This window comes from Galeopterus variegatus, unplaced genomic scaffold (genome assembly GCF_000696425.1).
Source record: "Galeopterus variegatus unplaced genomic scaffold, G_variegatus-3.0.2 Scaffold72, whole genome shotgun sequence".
Taxonomy (NCBI): domain Eukaryota; kingdom Metazoa; phylum Chordata; class Mammalia; order Dermoptera; family Cynocephalidae; genus Galeopterus; species Galeopterus variegatus.
Window position 1 is genome coordinate 753,138 of NW_007726183.1, and position 17,251 is coordinate 770,388.

Genomic DNA, 17,251 nt, shown 5'->3' on the forward strand with positions numbered 1-17,251 from the left:
CTCTTTTGTTTTATGTTTTTTTCCAACTTGTTTAGAATCCTCTCTGAGATATTTGCTGTAATTTGTTTAAGCAGCTTAAGCCAAGAGACAATTTTACTTCTTTCCATTTGATATGAGGAATGGGGAAAGCAATTATATCCTGGAAAAATCTACTGTCCACAAGGATTTCACCAGTCTTTTGGGGCGGTTAATTAACCCTGACTGAGACAGAGCTCTATTATGATATTTAAGAGAGTTAATTCCCAATGTTGAAGTTATTGAAAAGTTTCAGGAAGAGTTCTTCAATCTTATTTTGCATCATCATTCAGGATAAAATTGTTCTCTAACAATAGGGGCATTTAACCTTCAGTTTTTTTTAAGTTTTTGGGCTCTAAACCACAAAATAAATTACATTGTTATAATTAAGGCAAATTTCTTTCCGCCAGATACATTTTACTAGATATAAAAAGAGTTGGAAAATTATTGCTTTAATCAATAGACATTATTTGAACACTGAAAAGAACTACTGTGACTGAAAAAAAAAATCATGAAAGAATATAGAACACATAACTAAAAAATATAAAGGAGTTATTGGTATTTAAGCATTTTAAATATTAAGCATTTGTGTTTGCTATGCAGACATTTTAAATATAGAATTCAGGGTTTTGTGATCCATTTACTCCACAAGTAGCACAACAGATCTTAACTGGGGAATATATTGTATTAGAATTTCAAAAGAATAATCATGATAATAAGCAGAGAAGAAAAGCCAAAAAGACAATTCACAGAAAACAGAAGATGAAATAGATAAATAAAAGGACCTCACTTTAAATATGTGCTCTGAAAAAATCTTTTTCTGTATCACGCTGATTCTCAGAGGTAGAGTATTTGTACGTTGGTGAAAACTGCTTTCACAAAAGGGTTGTTTACCACAATACTTAAGTCTGCTGTTATTGATCATTTGCAAACTACAAGCAGCAAGTGATGATTACACCCATCACAGGCTCTTCTTCTTTTTGTCCAATCTGAGCATGCGAGACAGGCAGAGGCAAAGCACCTGGACTGGTACAAAGCTACAAAGGCGAGTGCCTTGCTGCAAGCAGCAACCATTTCTCATCCTGGCACTTGCTTTCTCTGATACTGCCCAGTCTGCCTGAATGTAGACCTAGCCCTTTCTGCCACTGGGTTAGGCCACAGGAATTTCCCCAAAATCCTCACTGACATGTCTATATTATCATAGTCTTCAAGCTCTCCCTGGAGCAGAAGTGCCACCATATTCATCAGGGAAGAAAAAGGTTAAGAGCTCCAAGAAACCAACTTAACAGCTGCAAAGCTGCACTTTTAATTAGTATGGACTTATTGTGGGATTTGAACGTTTTACGAGCTGAGCAAAACAAATTCATATCAAAAGTGGCAAAGGATCTAAATCTAGAAATCCTTGGAAGTTGCAGCCAAACTTCTGACTAGCAAAGTAGTCTTAATTTTTAAACATATTTCATAAAGTTTTAAACATAAATATAATAAATGATGTATCATTAAGTCTAAAGTTTTCCACTTCTTTTAAATTTAGTTAAATAAGTACTTACTAGAAAATAAAGACAAAAATAACTTTGGGCAAAAGCAAAAGTATGGGCTTAAAGGTCGAATCCCAACTTTGTCTCTCATTATTGCGTAAGTTTGGGCAAGTTATTTACCATCTCTAAGCCATATTTATTTCACCTATTACATGGTTCATGTGAACATACATTGATAAAATTTAGATAAAGGTGCTGGCATAAAAGAGGCACTCAGTATATGGCAGTGATTCTTAAAATATAAATAAGGAATTTTGATGTATTTCATTATTAAGTTCATCACAAGTGTGCTGCTTAGGTCATAGTAGTTAATGGTAGTTATTGTGAAGAAGGGCTTTCTTTTCTTTATTGTACTGTTTTTGCCTGCTAAGTCACCGTAACTAGGAATATTTATTATGATGATTTGAGTGGCATCTTTGGGGGAGATGGGAGGCAACAAAGTAGACAAAATGAAACCTAGTACCTCTCAAAGTACCTGGACGTGCTGCTCCACAGATACAGTTTATCACTTGATCCATAAGTCCAGGTTTTCACACATCACACATGATGTACATATTTTCTCCTAGGATAATTTCATACTGGGTGTAAACCACTTACAAGATCTCTGTTATAGAAATGCTGGTTGGAGGGAATGAAATTTGGGAATGAGAGGATCCATGCCAAAATTACTTAATTTTGGCTGTGCAATAGCATATGGCAGCACCATTTTAAAATAATATTAGATGTGTATGTGTGTGAGTGTATATATTATTTACTTACATATATATTATATGCATATATATATATATATATATATATATATATATACACACACACACACATAATTATATATCAAAGCAGACTTTGTAACCAACCTCAAGTTCACTAACTCTCCATTCCCTTTGTAAACCATACTGATTGTTGGCCCCTGTAAACTGAAGGTTAAAAGTGAGACAGCTCTCTAGTACTCATTCTCATTTTCTTTCTGCCAGTAAGCTAAATGTTTAACATAGTGATTTCTCTGTAGGCTCCAATCTGTGTATGCCCATTCCAAATAAAATTGATCTTGTTATTTTGACTGTGTAATTTAATTATCACTCAAACCATTGCATTGTGAGCACAAAATGAAATAATTGTTTCCCTGAGAAATAACTTGCATGTTTTGGAAAGACAGTAATTCTAGCTACATGTGTGTGTGTGTTGTGGGGGTGGGGAGGAGGGATATCAGATGTGGAGCAGTCAGGTTAAGTTTAAACTCAACTGCAAAAGCTTTGGAAATTGATAATAAAAGTAGAGATTATTTTACACTCAAATTGCCTCATAGTTGTCCTTGAGTTTTTGTTATACTTTTAAAACAATTGGAACTGAATATCACGGGTGATAAGATTGTGATATATGCAAGAAAGGCTACATACCATTTCCAATAAGATCTGTCCTCATAGAAAAGCTCTTGATCCTAAGTCAAAAGTGTAGCCAACGAATATACATTTACAAATTTTAAATTAAATGTGTAATATATATGTTTTTGTATGTTCTCTCACATATGTTTTTACCACATTTTCAGTTAACCAAGGAGCAATTATTCCTGATGATGAAGCATAAGGTTTCTTGTGTGTATGTGTGCACGTGTGAATGTATATGTGTACATGTGCATGTGGATTCACAGACTTCCCCGTGCATATGTCTAAACATGGGTTTGGGGAATTTTTGGAACAACATAGTTGAAAAAACTTTAATAATGATTTAAGGGATAGTAAAAACTTGCAGTTAATTTAAACCAATATATCTTGCCAGAAAAAAAAGAAAAAAAGAAAGAAAACTGGTGTAGAAAGACTTTTGGAAGCTTTACATTAGAAAAAAATGATTTTTATAAAAAATTTTAAAAAACATATTATGAAAACAAATTTTGTTCTATTTATTCAATCTGTATGATACAAATGACATAGTTGAATATGAGAGATTTGGGGAGACTAACAAATAAACTTTCAATCTCAAATGCAGTGTCTACATTCACTTGATTGGATCTGTAAGAGGGGAAAAAATAAGCTCAAGAACCTGAAGATGTTAAATTAATTTTCTAACACTAATAGATGACCATTATAAACTTTTCTATCACTTCTGTCACTTGAGTGTGTAATTTAAATTTATTATTATTTTATAATAATTATTATAATAATGGTATCAACTCACTTAAAAAATACAAAGTCTCTTAGATTAGAAACATTATACTTCAAGCATATCTCCAAGGATATTTTCAAGTATGTCTCTGGTTAAAAATGAGAATTTTCTAAAATCAATGATTCTAGACCTGATTAGAAACTATTTTTTGGTGGAGAAGGGAGATCGGTTATTACACTTTTATGCAATTATATTATCCTTTAAATAAACTCATACTCTTATGTAGTATTCATATATTTTATGTAAAACTTTTACAAGCAAGCAGATTCAAATTATAATTTTCAGGGAAATAATACCATTTGGGCATTTCCTATAGAGATAATAACAAATGAACAGGGTATTATCACAGAACAATGTGGAGGCTTTGCTTCATTATTGAAAGATAAAGCTAACTCTTTACTAAAAATAAATGTTGTGGCAATGCTTACATTTACTTTCAAAATAGAAGTCATATATTCTGTGACTATATTTTATTCCAGTGTCTTGCTACATGATTAATGCAGATGTACTCTTTTTAAAGTGATGGGCACTTCAAAGTGAGAAAGAGTTTAATATAATGTGATTGAAACCTACATTTGGATGTGTCCAGGAATGGAATTGATTGGGATTTTCTGAAATATATTTACATTTAATACAACAAATAAGAATAACACTATTTTTATATGTGATCAAAACTTTTTGCAAAGCAAACTTGATCTTCTCTATATACTTTGTGTTATATCACTTCTTGGTTTCCCAATACTTGCCACAATGTAGACTGAAAATTCTTCAAGTCTATCCCCTCACTGAAAATATAAAGATCCCCCTTTCCAAATATAAGAATATGAAAAAAATAAAATATGAAAATTAATATTAGCGGGTCACCGAGCCATCCCACAATGTTCTTAATAGTAATATAAGATATACAATGATCTGTAATTTCAAGTGTGTAAACCTTTTTTTGCTTACGCACCTCAGGAACTGAAACTCCTGAAGTGGGCAGATTCTGCTGAAAAAGAGAAATTCATATTAAAGCTGAAAAAAAACCAACCAAACAAACTGAAAACAAAATATCAGTGAAGTTTCTCATATCACTATACTCCTGTGAAATAAATTAATAAATTTAAAAATACATTTCCTTGTTATAATTTTTCTGCTTCTTTGGGTTAAATAAATTAATACGTTTTTGTTAAATAAGTGATGCTCTAATGTTGAGTGAGTAAGGTTGTGAAATTGTTTATTAAAAATACACTTCATCTACTCAAAGGACATTGACCAACATCTACGGCCAGCTTCGCAGACCTCTCTAAACATTGATGTATTGCATTCATATTTTGGAAGAAGAACTCATCTCCAAGTTCCATTATCCTTCATAAATAATTACTACTACCATTTAATTTGCCCCTTTACCCATCCCACTATTCCATTTTCCAGTCCAACTCTCATTCCTTCCTAAAAATACTCAGTGTCTTTTGAACGTAGACATAGCTTACATGTTGATTTTATTTAGCGATACTCTGAAAATAAGAAAAAAAAATCCATTAATATCACTTAAATTAAAAAAATAAATAAGTAGCAAAAATTTTACTTGAGAGTAATTTTTAAAAGATGAGGTTAAAAACACTGATGCTGGTCTTTATGACAGTGTGTCTTCAATAATCTACCACCATCACCCTGTTCCTGAGTCACACTGGAAAGATTTGTGTGTGTGTGTGTGTGTGGCAAGAAACAGAGAAAAGGTTGCTGAATTCCAAAAACCTGCATTCTGTGAAGCTCAGAACACGAATTTTAAAGAAGAGTTGGCAAATCACACACACAATACTAGATAAAAGTTTTCCCATGGTGGAAGGAGGTGGGTCAGAAAGTCTGATGGGAAGCTAAGAGTTCTTGGATATTTGTGTGTCCCCCAAAAGGAGGGATTGGTCAGTGTACTACATTTTCCTCCCCAGATCCAAGCTATGCAAGGGAGGATGTGGATGGATGCTAGATCACCAAGATGGAAATGAAAAATCTGAGAGCACAGACACTTTTTCACTCCCTTACCCAGTAGAATCCCAGGAAAGCAACAAGAACCAAAATAATAAATGGCTACACATGAGGTAAGTAAAACCTCAGACACCCTTCCAGCTGCATAGCACAGTGATATATACATATATACGTGAACACATACAGTGATACAGATATATAAGCAATTGCAAAATAATGCCAATTACTGTAGAAAGGCTGGGAATATATTGGATTCATTCCATTGTGTTTGAGAATTTTAGTAATAAAATTTGGGAGAAAGAAATTGCTCTTTCTCCTTTTTTACTATATCCTTTAATGCCTAACTGTATATAAACATGTTTCTATAATGAATATGTGTGTGTGTGTGTGTGTACATATATAATCCCAGTGAAAACAATGAATTTTCTAGAAGTTTGGAAGAGAAGGCATGGGGCTGGTTGTGAGAGAAATAATGAGCACTATTTTCATGGAGACTTAGAATTCTCTTTTTCAAGATGAGGAAATATGGGTAAATTTCTAGGCTGCTGGGAAAGAGGACCAGAGAGAGACAGAGAGGAAACTGATAAAGATAAGTGGTAAACAAGCACTTTATAAAGCAATATTTCAGAAGGGCAGAAGTCCACATAGACTTACACTTTTCCAAATGTGTTCCTCTTCTGTGAGTGCCTAATAATGGAGAAATATATAGATACAGGTTTGCACTTACAGAGGTCTCAAATGCAGAAGTCTACAGGGGCCGAGAAGGTAACACATACAGGTGAAATAGATCTGATATCATAATGGCAAAGACTATGCCATGTTAGATAATAAACATCCCATTTTTAGGTATCCCTCTTCAAAAGACATTGCAGGATAAAATTAAACCCTAGCTGCCATTTTGGTCCCATTTGTGTAGAATCAGTAATTTATGGCTATTCACACTTCTTTCTCAGAATAGTAGGAATATGGGTTATCTACCGAGAGCAAGTGAGGTTGGAGAGAGGTGGTGAGAAGAAGAAGGTAAGGAAACAGAAATTTGTCACTTCTTTTTTGAGAATGGGAAAGCAGTTGACTAAAGATGAGTAACAGGATGAAGAAAAATTAAGGCCCCAGCTGGGGCTAAAAGTTATAAATATGTAGGAGAGAAAGCCACCAGACCTGAGAATTATCTTCAGCAACACTCAGCCTTACTGAGATTAACACTAGAAATTCAGTCTAAGAATAAGTGTGATGAAAACAACATATACTCATATGCAACATATATAACATATACTCGCTTACAATAAAATGTGTAGGCAAAGAGTATATTAAATTGCCACGTCCATCAGTAGCTTATTCCTGAGTGACAATAAGAAAATCATAATAATTAAATTTTTTAAAAGTAGCAACTTGTGAGAAAATTAATTCAGATATTTTATTACTTCATTTTACTCTTCTGTGCATGATTTTTAAATATCAGGGATGAGTAGAATGAATGTTTTAGTTTTTTGAAAATTATCGTGAGTGTATAGTTTTAAATATAATATATTTTTAATCAGAATTAATTCAGAAACTGTATTTTTATTTAATCAAATATGAGGTGTGACTACAGAGGAATGTGATTGATTTTATTTAATCAGTATCTTTTCAATATTAAATAGAATACACAGTAAAGATAATTAGTTTAAAAGATGCATTTGGCTTCAGGGCACTTATTAAGTTCAATCTAATATCAAAGAATTTTTTAAAATCCTATTATTCTTAAGTATTAGGATATCTCCTGTCTTCATATTTTTTAATTTGTAATCATTTTAAATTGACAATTTAATCCAAATTGTCATAGGACAAAGAAAAATCTTTGGTGGAGCTTATTGGAGGTTTGACTTAGTTAAAATATAATAAGAGCACAGTACTCACATTAAAAGAGTCATCAGTTATTTCAAGACTAAAGTAAAATTAACAAAATTATACCTTACACTTATATAGGAATGTTCATATTTTTGAAAAAGTGCATTTATGTTTATTGACACATTTAATTGTGTCACTAAACCAAAGGTAAAGACGGGAGCTTATATTTAGAGCAACTATCCCCTAAACGTATTTCAAAATGAAATGTACATATCTTATTGACTCTTCTTTTCAGACTATTCTTTAGAACTTCCACTTTACATATAGATAATTAGTAGATCCCTATTTATGAGTATGTGTATGTATGTGCAATTATGTCTGTGTATGTTGGAGACAAGGAACTGAGTGCAATTGATGGCTTGAACTAACCCCTCCCCGAACCTAATATAATAGATTAATACCTATGAATTTTATGCTCATAAAATTAATCTATAATACTTTCCCTTATACATATTATTTTTATCTACAGAAACATGAGCCAGTTCTAGAAATTTATTATTGTATAGTTATTGTACTGCTGCTTTCCAGAATACAAAAGAATCACTGTAGGTAATGAAAGAATATTGGTAATAATATTTAGAATTAAAGCTTAATTATCCTTTTCATCATCCTTGGTGAAGACCTTGAATTAAAAAACAAAGAGGTTGTAATAGAATTTGTTCTCATCCTTTGCCCCTCTAAATATCCACTGATCTCATGCCAAAGCATTTTCTAACCAGGTTAAAGTCCAATTCTGTACTCACGTTAGGCTAAGATTCAATTGAGTGAAAATTTTACACTGACTGCCAGTCAACCTTATCATGAACTTTCATTATGTGCATGTAATTAATTGGGTCCAACGAACAATATCAGTACTGAGTTATAGACTCTTTTCCCCCGACCATATAATTAGAATATAATTACCCACAGGATATCAGAATGATGCAGAACCTTTCCTCTAAATGCACCCTCATTAGGAAACAAGTCTCAATGTACATTTATTCAATCAGAGTGAATTAATTAAAATGTTACTGAAATAAAGGAGGGTAGCAATAAACAGTATGTGACATCTATTAAGAGACTATTACTTGAGATCTGCATGCACAGCTTATATTTAAACCCATTTAGCTCAAGTAGTAACTTTACTATGTAATGTTATGTGCATTCAGTGTATAAGGAAATTTGAGTAAATGAATCAGAGTGTCATTGTTTTTGAAAAGAGTATAGTACATGATGTCTACAAAATCTTTAAGAATTAGGTAGGATTCTAGAGGCCCCATTATTCCCTAATAATTACATAAAATAGTCATCACCAGATAGAATATATTTGGTGGAAAAAAATCATTTTTAATTCAAAGTATCCAGGCAAATATTTGTTCATTCCACAACATCATATTACACATTTGACATATTTGCTCTGACCTGGCTTAGGATATAACAGTTGGAAAAGCTCAGACTTACAAAAGCACTAACAATTTTTTGTCTTTTAATAAAATAGCCTGAATTACTTAAGAGAGCTCGAGTTATTTCAATAGCATATTTCCTTTAATAAGAACATTCAAATGAACATAAGAATATCTTCTTTTTGAAAGGATGCGTAATGTATCATACCACACATTCAGGTTAAATAAAACACGGTAAAAAATAGTAAATGCCTAACGAAGCTGAGGGACATATGAAGCATATCCCACAAGAATCTGCTGATTCTTATGAACACATTCTACCTAAGAGCTATTTATCTTTGTTTTTCTAGTACTTGACATAAAATTATATTCGATAAAAGTTTATTGAATAAATAAATAAATAAATAATCATTATACAAAGGAATATTCAGCATTAGTCAAGAACAATGTTATAAACCGCGATATAAAAATTTCAAAGAGCTATATGAAATCTTTAAAGTAAGATATACACATATTTTCAAGCTTTCAATGTTATCACATCTTCCTTAGAAATTTTTAGCTTTAAAAATAGGTTTTATAAAATTCAGTTCTGGTAATCAAATTTTGACATTCATTTTTACAAATAGACATGCACTACTGTATACTGGAAATTCTGAATGAGCATTAAGATATATTAGGCCGTCAACAAATTGTTAATTTTCATACACTTTTTAGGAGCACATTCCAACCAATTTTTGAATTACTGCTTTTTGTTTTCCAAAATTTTTTTTAACTTCATAAAATTATATGTTTTAAATGTTCTGGACGAGTGCTATATTTGCATTCTGGTATAATGTTCCATTCAGATATTAGACTGGTCTTGATGGAGACTAGGATATGAGGGAACTCATGGGCACACTCCTGCTAAGCAAGCAGGGAGATTGTCTCACACAAGTTTGCTTTATAGTTAACATAAAGTTTTTTTAGAATTTTGGTAATACGGACATGCAGCTATAATTACTTGCCAAAAATGTTGTATTTGAGTAATATTCATTAAAACACCACATTAATTAAGGGTAATTATTACCAAAAAACCAAAAACATAAAACACAAATTCTAAACAATAGAATGTGAATATTTTTGAAGTTCCATTGCAATAGAAATCAATTTTCATTTTCTGAGCTATATTAAGAAGAGTGAATATTTATGATATTTTACAATGAAGACTATATCACTTAAGCTATATTTTAAAAATCAGATTTTCAAATATAATTTAATATCCAGAGGAAAATATATTGATTCTCCTCAGAATTTTGAAACTGTTCCCTTTAAACTCTCTACCTGCAGTACTACTTTATTTTACATGTGAGGCATTTCACACTACCATCTATTGGATATTTTATATAACTACAACATAATGATCACAAGTTATTCAAAATTTAGTAATAACTATAAAATGCTTCAAGTGCCATTCCAGAAACTAAATATTTGCTAATTTGATATCCACTAATATTACCTCATCATCACATACTTTAAATTTTATTAGCTTGTAACAAATAAAATTTAATTTTCATGAATTATCAATGACTTTTTAAAAAGTGTTCTTGTCCCATAAGCATTTTAACTTTTATTCAATATTTTGTCACTGTCTAATATATTTTCTTCTTGACTTAGGGAAAGGAGTGATCACTGGTGGGAGTAAAAATATCTTACTGAATCTTATTCATTCATTTGGCAAATATTTATTTAGCATTTAGTCTATGTCAGAATCAAATTGGCACTAGAGATAAAAAGATAAACCCTTTGATGTGGGTCATAGGAATGATATTGGTGCATCTCAATAAGCATAAGGAACAGCTTTACAAGAAATAATTTAAGTTTAGTTCCTGCTAAGCTGACTTTGAGGCCTCTGTGGGATGTCCAAAAGGAAATTTACAGCATGAAACTGAGCATTTGGATGCAGATGAGTGTGGGGAGCATGAGCTTACACAGACATATTCAAATGTGGTAGCTGTAGCCATGGAATTGGATGAGATAATTTAGAAAGAGCATAGCAACATGAGAATTGAATCAAAAATGGAAGCCTAACACATATTTAAGAATGGAAGGAAGACTAGAAATTAAGCAATACTGACAATGCATAGCTAGGAAGGTAAAAAAATAAATAAATAAAATTAAATAAAATAATAAATAAAATAAAAAAAACCCTATAGAAATGCATTGGATGAATGTTAGAGAATCTGAGAAGAGAGCATTTCAAACAGTGTCAAACACTGCAGAGGATTCAAAAAAGATTAAACTTGGAAAGGGATGCTAGTAGATGCTGTTGGTAGCCCAAAGCAGATCCTTTGTTACCTTGCCAGAGCACCTATCCGCAGCTGCTAGGAGTGTTAACTGCTGAGAGTTCCCAGCCATCCCTATTATCTGCAGAATTATCCTTTGCTCACAGGAGCAGGCTCTCCTAGGAGTACCTCTTATTCCGGAGGAGGTTACAGCTAATGCAAGACTAATACAGTTAAAAGGCCAGCCACTTTCCTTAAGTTAAGAACAATCTTACGTTACTATTTTTGTTCCAAAGCCCCCCAAATTCAGGCCAAGGCTAAACTCTCCCTATGTCTACTTCCTTGTTTGGAGCTTGTCCTTTCCTTCTTTGCTTCCCTCTCTCTTAAAGGTTTTTTCTACAGAATCTTTTCTCCCTCCATAAATCACACAAAGCTAAATCCCTGTTTTATGCTCTGCTCCTTGGGAATCCAAACTAAGAGAGTGCATGCAATTGGATTTAGAAGGACAGCAACAGTTTTAGATTCACTTTACAGTCACAAGTTACACTAATGTGGGTTGAGGAGGAAGAGAGGAATTTGACACCGTGAGTGTATCTACACACCTGCACATGCTTATGGCTCTGTGAAGAGGCAGAGAGGAGTTGGATCCATATAAAAATACAAGAAATAGCATTGCAAGGGAAAAGGAATAGCTCTTTTCACTGGTCTGGGTTCTATAGTACACAATTAAGAGTAAAAATGAGGGCTGAGCCCGTGGCGCACTCGGGAGAGTGCGGCGCTGGGAGCGCAGCGACACTCCCGCCGGGGGTTCAGATCCTATATAGGAATGGCCCAGTGTGCTCACTGGCTGAGCGCGGTGTGGGCGACACCACACCAAGGGTTGCGATCCCCTTACTGGTCAAGAAAAAGACAAAAAAAAAAAAAGAGAGAAACACAATTAAGAGTAAAAATGAGGGCTGAGCCCGTGGCGCACTCGGGAGAGTGCGGCGCTGGGAGCGCAGCGACACTCCCGCCGGGGGTTCAGATCCTATATAGGAATGGCCCAGTGTGCTCACTGGCTGAGCGCGGTGTGGGCGACACCACACCAAGGGTTGCGATCCCCTTACTGGTCACGAAAAAGACCAAAAAAAAAAAAAGAGTAAAAATGAAGTTAGTCTTCTGGACTCAAATCATGATCATGGCAAGTGCTAACTTTTATAAGCATGTTGGATTACACCTTGTCTGAGTTTTTTCTATTGTAAATTAGGGAATCAATATATTATTAAATGGTATGTCAGGTGCCATGAAAGAAGAAAAATGGGGAGTTCTAAGACAGAAAATGCAGAGAATACTAGAATAAAAGAAATCAGAAGAATATAGGTCTTGGATGACTCAAGGATGTTGAAGAAATGGTAATCAAATGAAATAATTTGAAAATCTTTGTGGTTTGGATGAAACAAGAGAAATTTCACAAAGAACAGAACACTAGGTGTAGAGCTGTATTCCTCCAGGATTGGGATTTCCTTGGGCAAATGAGGCCAAATAAGTCAAAGGTCTAGAGAGGATTGGCAAGAGAATTTCAAGCGATACATGTTATCTGTCTAGATTGGACACGAAGAGTGTGCATGAAGATCTCAACAGAACTATCCTTACTCCATGTAAAGGGAAATGGGTTGAACTAGGGAACAAAGACAGGAGTGAGTCAAAGATCACTGTACTCTACACAAAATTGATGTGTGGACATGTGTTATATATAAACTAATTCTTCCTCAGGTTTCAAGTGAAAGTTGAGAATAGACAAGCTATATTTAATAGTAAAAGAGAGAAAAGCATGTACATAAACACTTTATGATCACCACCGTTTCAGCAAGAATCATTAAAAGCACAGGTTACCTCTGCAAGGTGGAATTTAGACTTAAATGTTTAGTGGTAGTTAAGGGAATCTGGCTTTGACTGCATTCAAAATTTAAAAACTAGGAGATGGGAATGATGTAAAGCATTTGTTTCTACTCTAATGCTATTACATCTGGATATTTGCCCTGTCCCAACCCCAACCTTCCTTTGAAGGGCACAAGCAGAAATACTAACACAGAAGTTCACATATTCGGGAGTTTTATGCTGCAGTTTGTGGCAATTTAATCTCACCAGTGTTTAATGAAAAAGTGAATTGTGCACATTCTTGCCAACACTTGATATTATGATTTTTTTAAAAAAATTGCCAAAATGGATAGAAAAAGTAAATATAAATATCATTATTTTAATTTGTATTTATTGGTTACTTATGAGGTTTAAGTTTTAAATTATTTTTAGCAATTTTCATTAATTTTACAGAACAGGGATTTCTTATATTTAACTTGAATATGTTTAAATTTACCTTGATTTTTAAGTTTTGTCTTTACCATTTAACAAACAAATTGATTGCTCAAGTCTATCAACATTTTTTTTTTTAATCTTTCTCCTTTTAGGAAAAAGTTAAAAAGGTCTTGTCTAGGCACAAATTGAATCTTTAATCCAGGTTTGATTGATTTTGGAATATTTAAGACATAGAATTTATCTCACTTAGCTTTCCATGTGGTCATACAATAATATTAACACTGTATCAATGCACCACCAGATTTGTTATGTGACATTTATCATATGCTACATTATTACATGTAGATAAAAATTTCTTTAGACTTTCTACCAGTTCTTTTATCTTCTAGAGTCATTACTACATCATTTTTGATCATTGTAACTTTAAGAAACATTTTTAAGATTGTTAGAATAGTTCCTTCTTTGTTACTCATCCTTTTTGGAGTGTTTTAATATGTTTGAACACATTTATTTTTTTCAGGCAAACTTTGGAATTATTTTGTCAAGTACAAAATATTGCATGGAAATTGCACCAAGTCAATGAGTTAATTTGAAAGATATGTAGGTCTTTTTTTTGCTTATTTTGATTTTCTTTAGTATACTTAGACATAAGAAATTACTTTAGTATTTATTCATTTGGTTTTTTGTTTGTTTGTTTGTGTTTCCTTAGGAATAGCATGATCTCTTTTCCCCTTTCTGCCATTTTCCTTAGCAGTATGGGAGATTTTTCTTAATCTTCTCCAAATTATTGAATCAGTTGTCCTTAATGTTGATTTTGCCCTATTCTGATAATGATATATTTTCGTTTCTGCTAAGGCATTTTTTTTCTCTTTACATCATTTTTTAACTCTTTAATTGTCTCTTTCCAAATTAGCATATTATAAAGTAGATGTTTACTTTAGTATTCTTGACCATCTAAAAAAATTGCTACTGAGATTTTTTTCTGTTTGATACAATAAATCTTCAAGTATGACATCCATCTAACCTTTACATACCATGCTTCCTTGTTTTCTAGTTACAAATTATTACTATTTATTTTGGCAACAGGTTGACTTTTTTTACTAAAATGCCCTTTGACCATAAGCTATCAGCATGCATTGACCACTGTTATAAACAAGCAAAACCAAATGATATACTACTACACTAATTACTGCAATATTGTTGAGGTATAGTCCACTATCAACATAATTTCACACAGAAGAAAATTCACACTGTTTCATCTCAACAGTGACGAAAAAACAATAAAAAGTGCTTCTTCTAAGTTAATGTTATCAAGCTTATATATTTTTTTCCTTTTTGCTAAACCTACTAAGAAACTCAAGGGAAAATTTGCAAACAACTTTTTTCAACTTTTTAGGGTATTGTGACATGAATTTTTAAGTTATAAATTAATTTTACGAACTTATACCTTTTATTTTGCTGCCTGTTATATATCTAGATAAGCTGCCTTAAATATTGTTGGAAATAACTTGTAAAATAATTTAAAACATTAATATATAATCTCATGTCCTCGACTTTTCAATCAAAAACATACATGAGATTCTTTGTTTCTATTTCACATTTTCACTTGTAATATTTTTTAAACCTCCTTTAAACAATGCTCATATATGGCTATAAGTTTTAAGTTTCCAACAGATTTTCTCTTACCTAACTTCCGAGTAATGTCTTATCAACATTTCATTTTTGCTTTTCTGTGAATCATGACAAACCCAGTGTGGCACAAGTTTGGTTTCTTAAGAAATGGTTATAAAACTTTCCCTAAGAAGAAAATATAAAAATTTGTAGGAATATTTTTACAGCCCTTTAAAAATAGATCTCCTAACAAAGAACTTTACCATATTCATTTATGTAGAAATAAATATAATTGGCTATAAAGCATGAACTTTTTCTTATAAACTAGACCCTATTTATAAATACACAAATGCAACATAATAAGGCACAGTCAGCATAAAGATGGGTTCTTCAGAAACCAGTAACGACTAACTAAGCCCTTGTAACAGATAAATGGTTCATCTCCCAAGTGTACATCATGTAAACATCACATGGTAATGCTGGGTCCTTTCCCTTTTTTCTTATGCCACATCCCTTTAAAGTATATCTACATGAAAAATGTGCCAAATGAAAATGGATGTACACTTATTTTATAAACATTATAATACTCTAGTGCTTAATATGTTTCTCATTGAATCAGTCAGAATTTAATTCTACACATTTAAAAATAAAGTAAATAAAAAGCAGCTATCATTTATGAGTAATATAAAATTGAGTCCAAATTATATTTTCAAAATATGGAAAAAAGTGAGATTCCTTTTTGCCTATCATTACTATGATGACAATTATGAATTGATCTATAATGAATATTAATTAAATGAATATTAAGTAATGACATTGATGAAACATTTATTGAGCCCTGACAATGTGCTTTATCCCCATTCTTTGAACAAGAAAGAAAATTGCATAGGCACAACCTTTGGTAGATTACATAAAGAATTTCAAGAAAATAGATGACTACAGTAACTGTGATTCAAGATTAAAGAGGTAAATGGGAAAGAAAGATGAAGCAGCTGAAATGATGTAAAATAAAAACTGAAGCTCAGTGCAGCAAGACTTGCATACTCAGTCAAGTGTTCACACCTCCACACCAGAATCTACAGTTTTGGAAGTCCTATAACTAGCTTAGAAAATAAAGTTACAGAGAGTTCAAAATCCAAATTTCAGAATCACAGTGAGTTCAAATATCTGCCCTCTTCCTTTAATTGGCCTGTGTTTATTTAGCATTGGATTTGTCATTATTAACTCTTGCCGGTTAAAGGAAAGTGATAGATAGGAAAACAAACAAACAAAAAAAACCCAGAAAGAGCCCATAAAACTTGGGCTGTGAGGGAGAAACACACACCGTACTTCTTTTCCCTAACAGACCTTGACATTGCTGAGGAGTCATGACTTAGTTAAACACATGCTCTAAAGAAAGATTTAACATCCTCTGTGCTATATAAGACTTGATCACCATATTTACAATGCATAATTTAGTAGAATTTTTAAAATCGTGGAAGAGCAAGCAAGATCCAAAGAAGAAGAGAAATTAATATGCCATATGGTTCTCTAAGGGTGTTATATGTAGAGGTACGTAGATGACTGCTTCAGCAACACCACAACTTGGCCAAACTTTCAGAGTTAGACAGTGAAGAATAAAGAGACGTAGAATGGGGACCATCTGAATCACATCTAAATAATATTTTTAGAATTTGTATTTTCCAAATAGTTGTGTTTTTCTCCCTGTGAGCTAACGAGATCACATTATTTATCTTGTTGACACTTTTATTAACTCTATTCTTGAAGGTAAATAGGATAACAAGAGAAGTATTCCAGGAAGAACACGCCACAATTGATCTATAAAGGGAACAAAGCTCAATATATTCAGTGTTTCACATCATATTACTTCATGCTAATGAATACTACTTTTATATTCTGATGACATGTTTAAACATGAAAATGAGATGAAATAATCACCTACAATAAGTTTTAAAATTTAAATAAGTAATTGTCCATTCTAAAACAAATTTTCTGTTTTAGGAAACATTCCAATTATTATGTTCCTGATTAGGAAGTGGGTTTATTGTACAGAAAGAACTAAAAAACTGTGAAATATGATTCATTTGTAGAACAAAATAATACAGTATGGGAAAAAATTGATATTTTTTACTATTGGTTAGAG

At 32.5% G+C, this 17,251-nt stretch overlaps 1 protein-coding gene across 1 annotated transcript in view; it reads right to left on the reverse strand.

Annotated features, from left to right (window-relative positions):
• Window positions 1–17,251, reverse strand: part of DGKB (diacylglycerol kinase, beta 90kDa) — a 551,962-nt gene that overhangs the window by 457,106 nt on the left and 77,605 nt on the right. Inside the window, exon 13 of the mRNA XM_008578087.1 lies at window positions 4,663–4,698. Within this exon, the coding sequence (XP_008576309.1) occupies window positions 4,663–4,698 (36 nt within the window). The remainder of the gene's footprint in view (window positions 1–4,662; window positions 4,699–17,251) is intronic.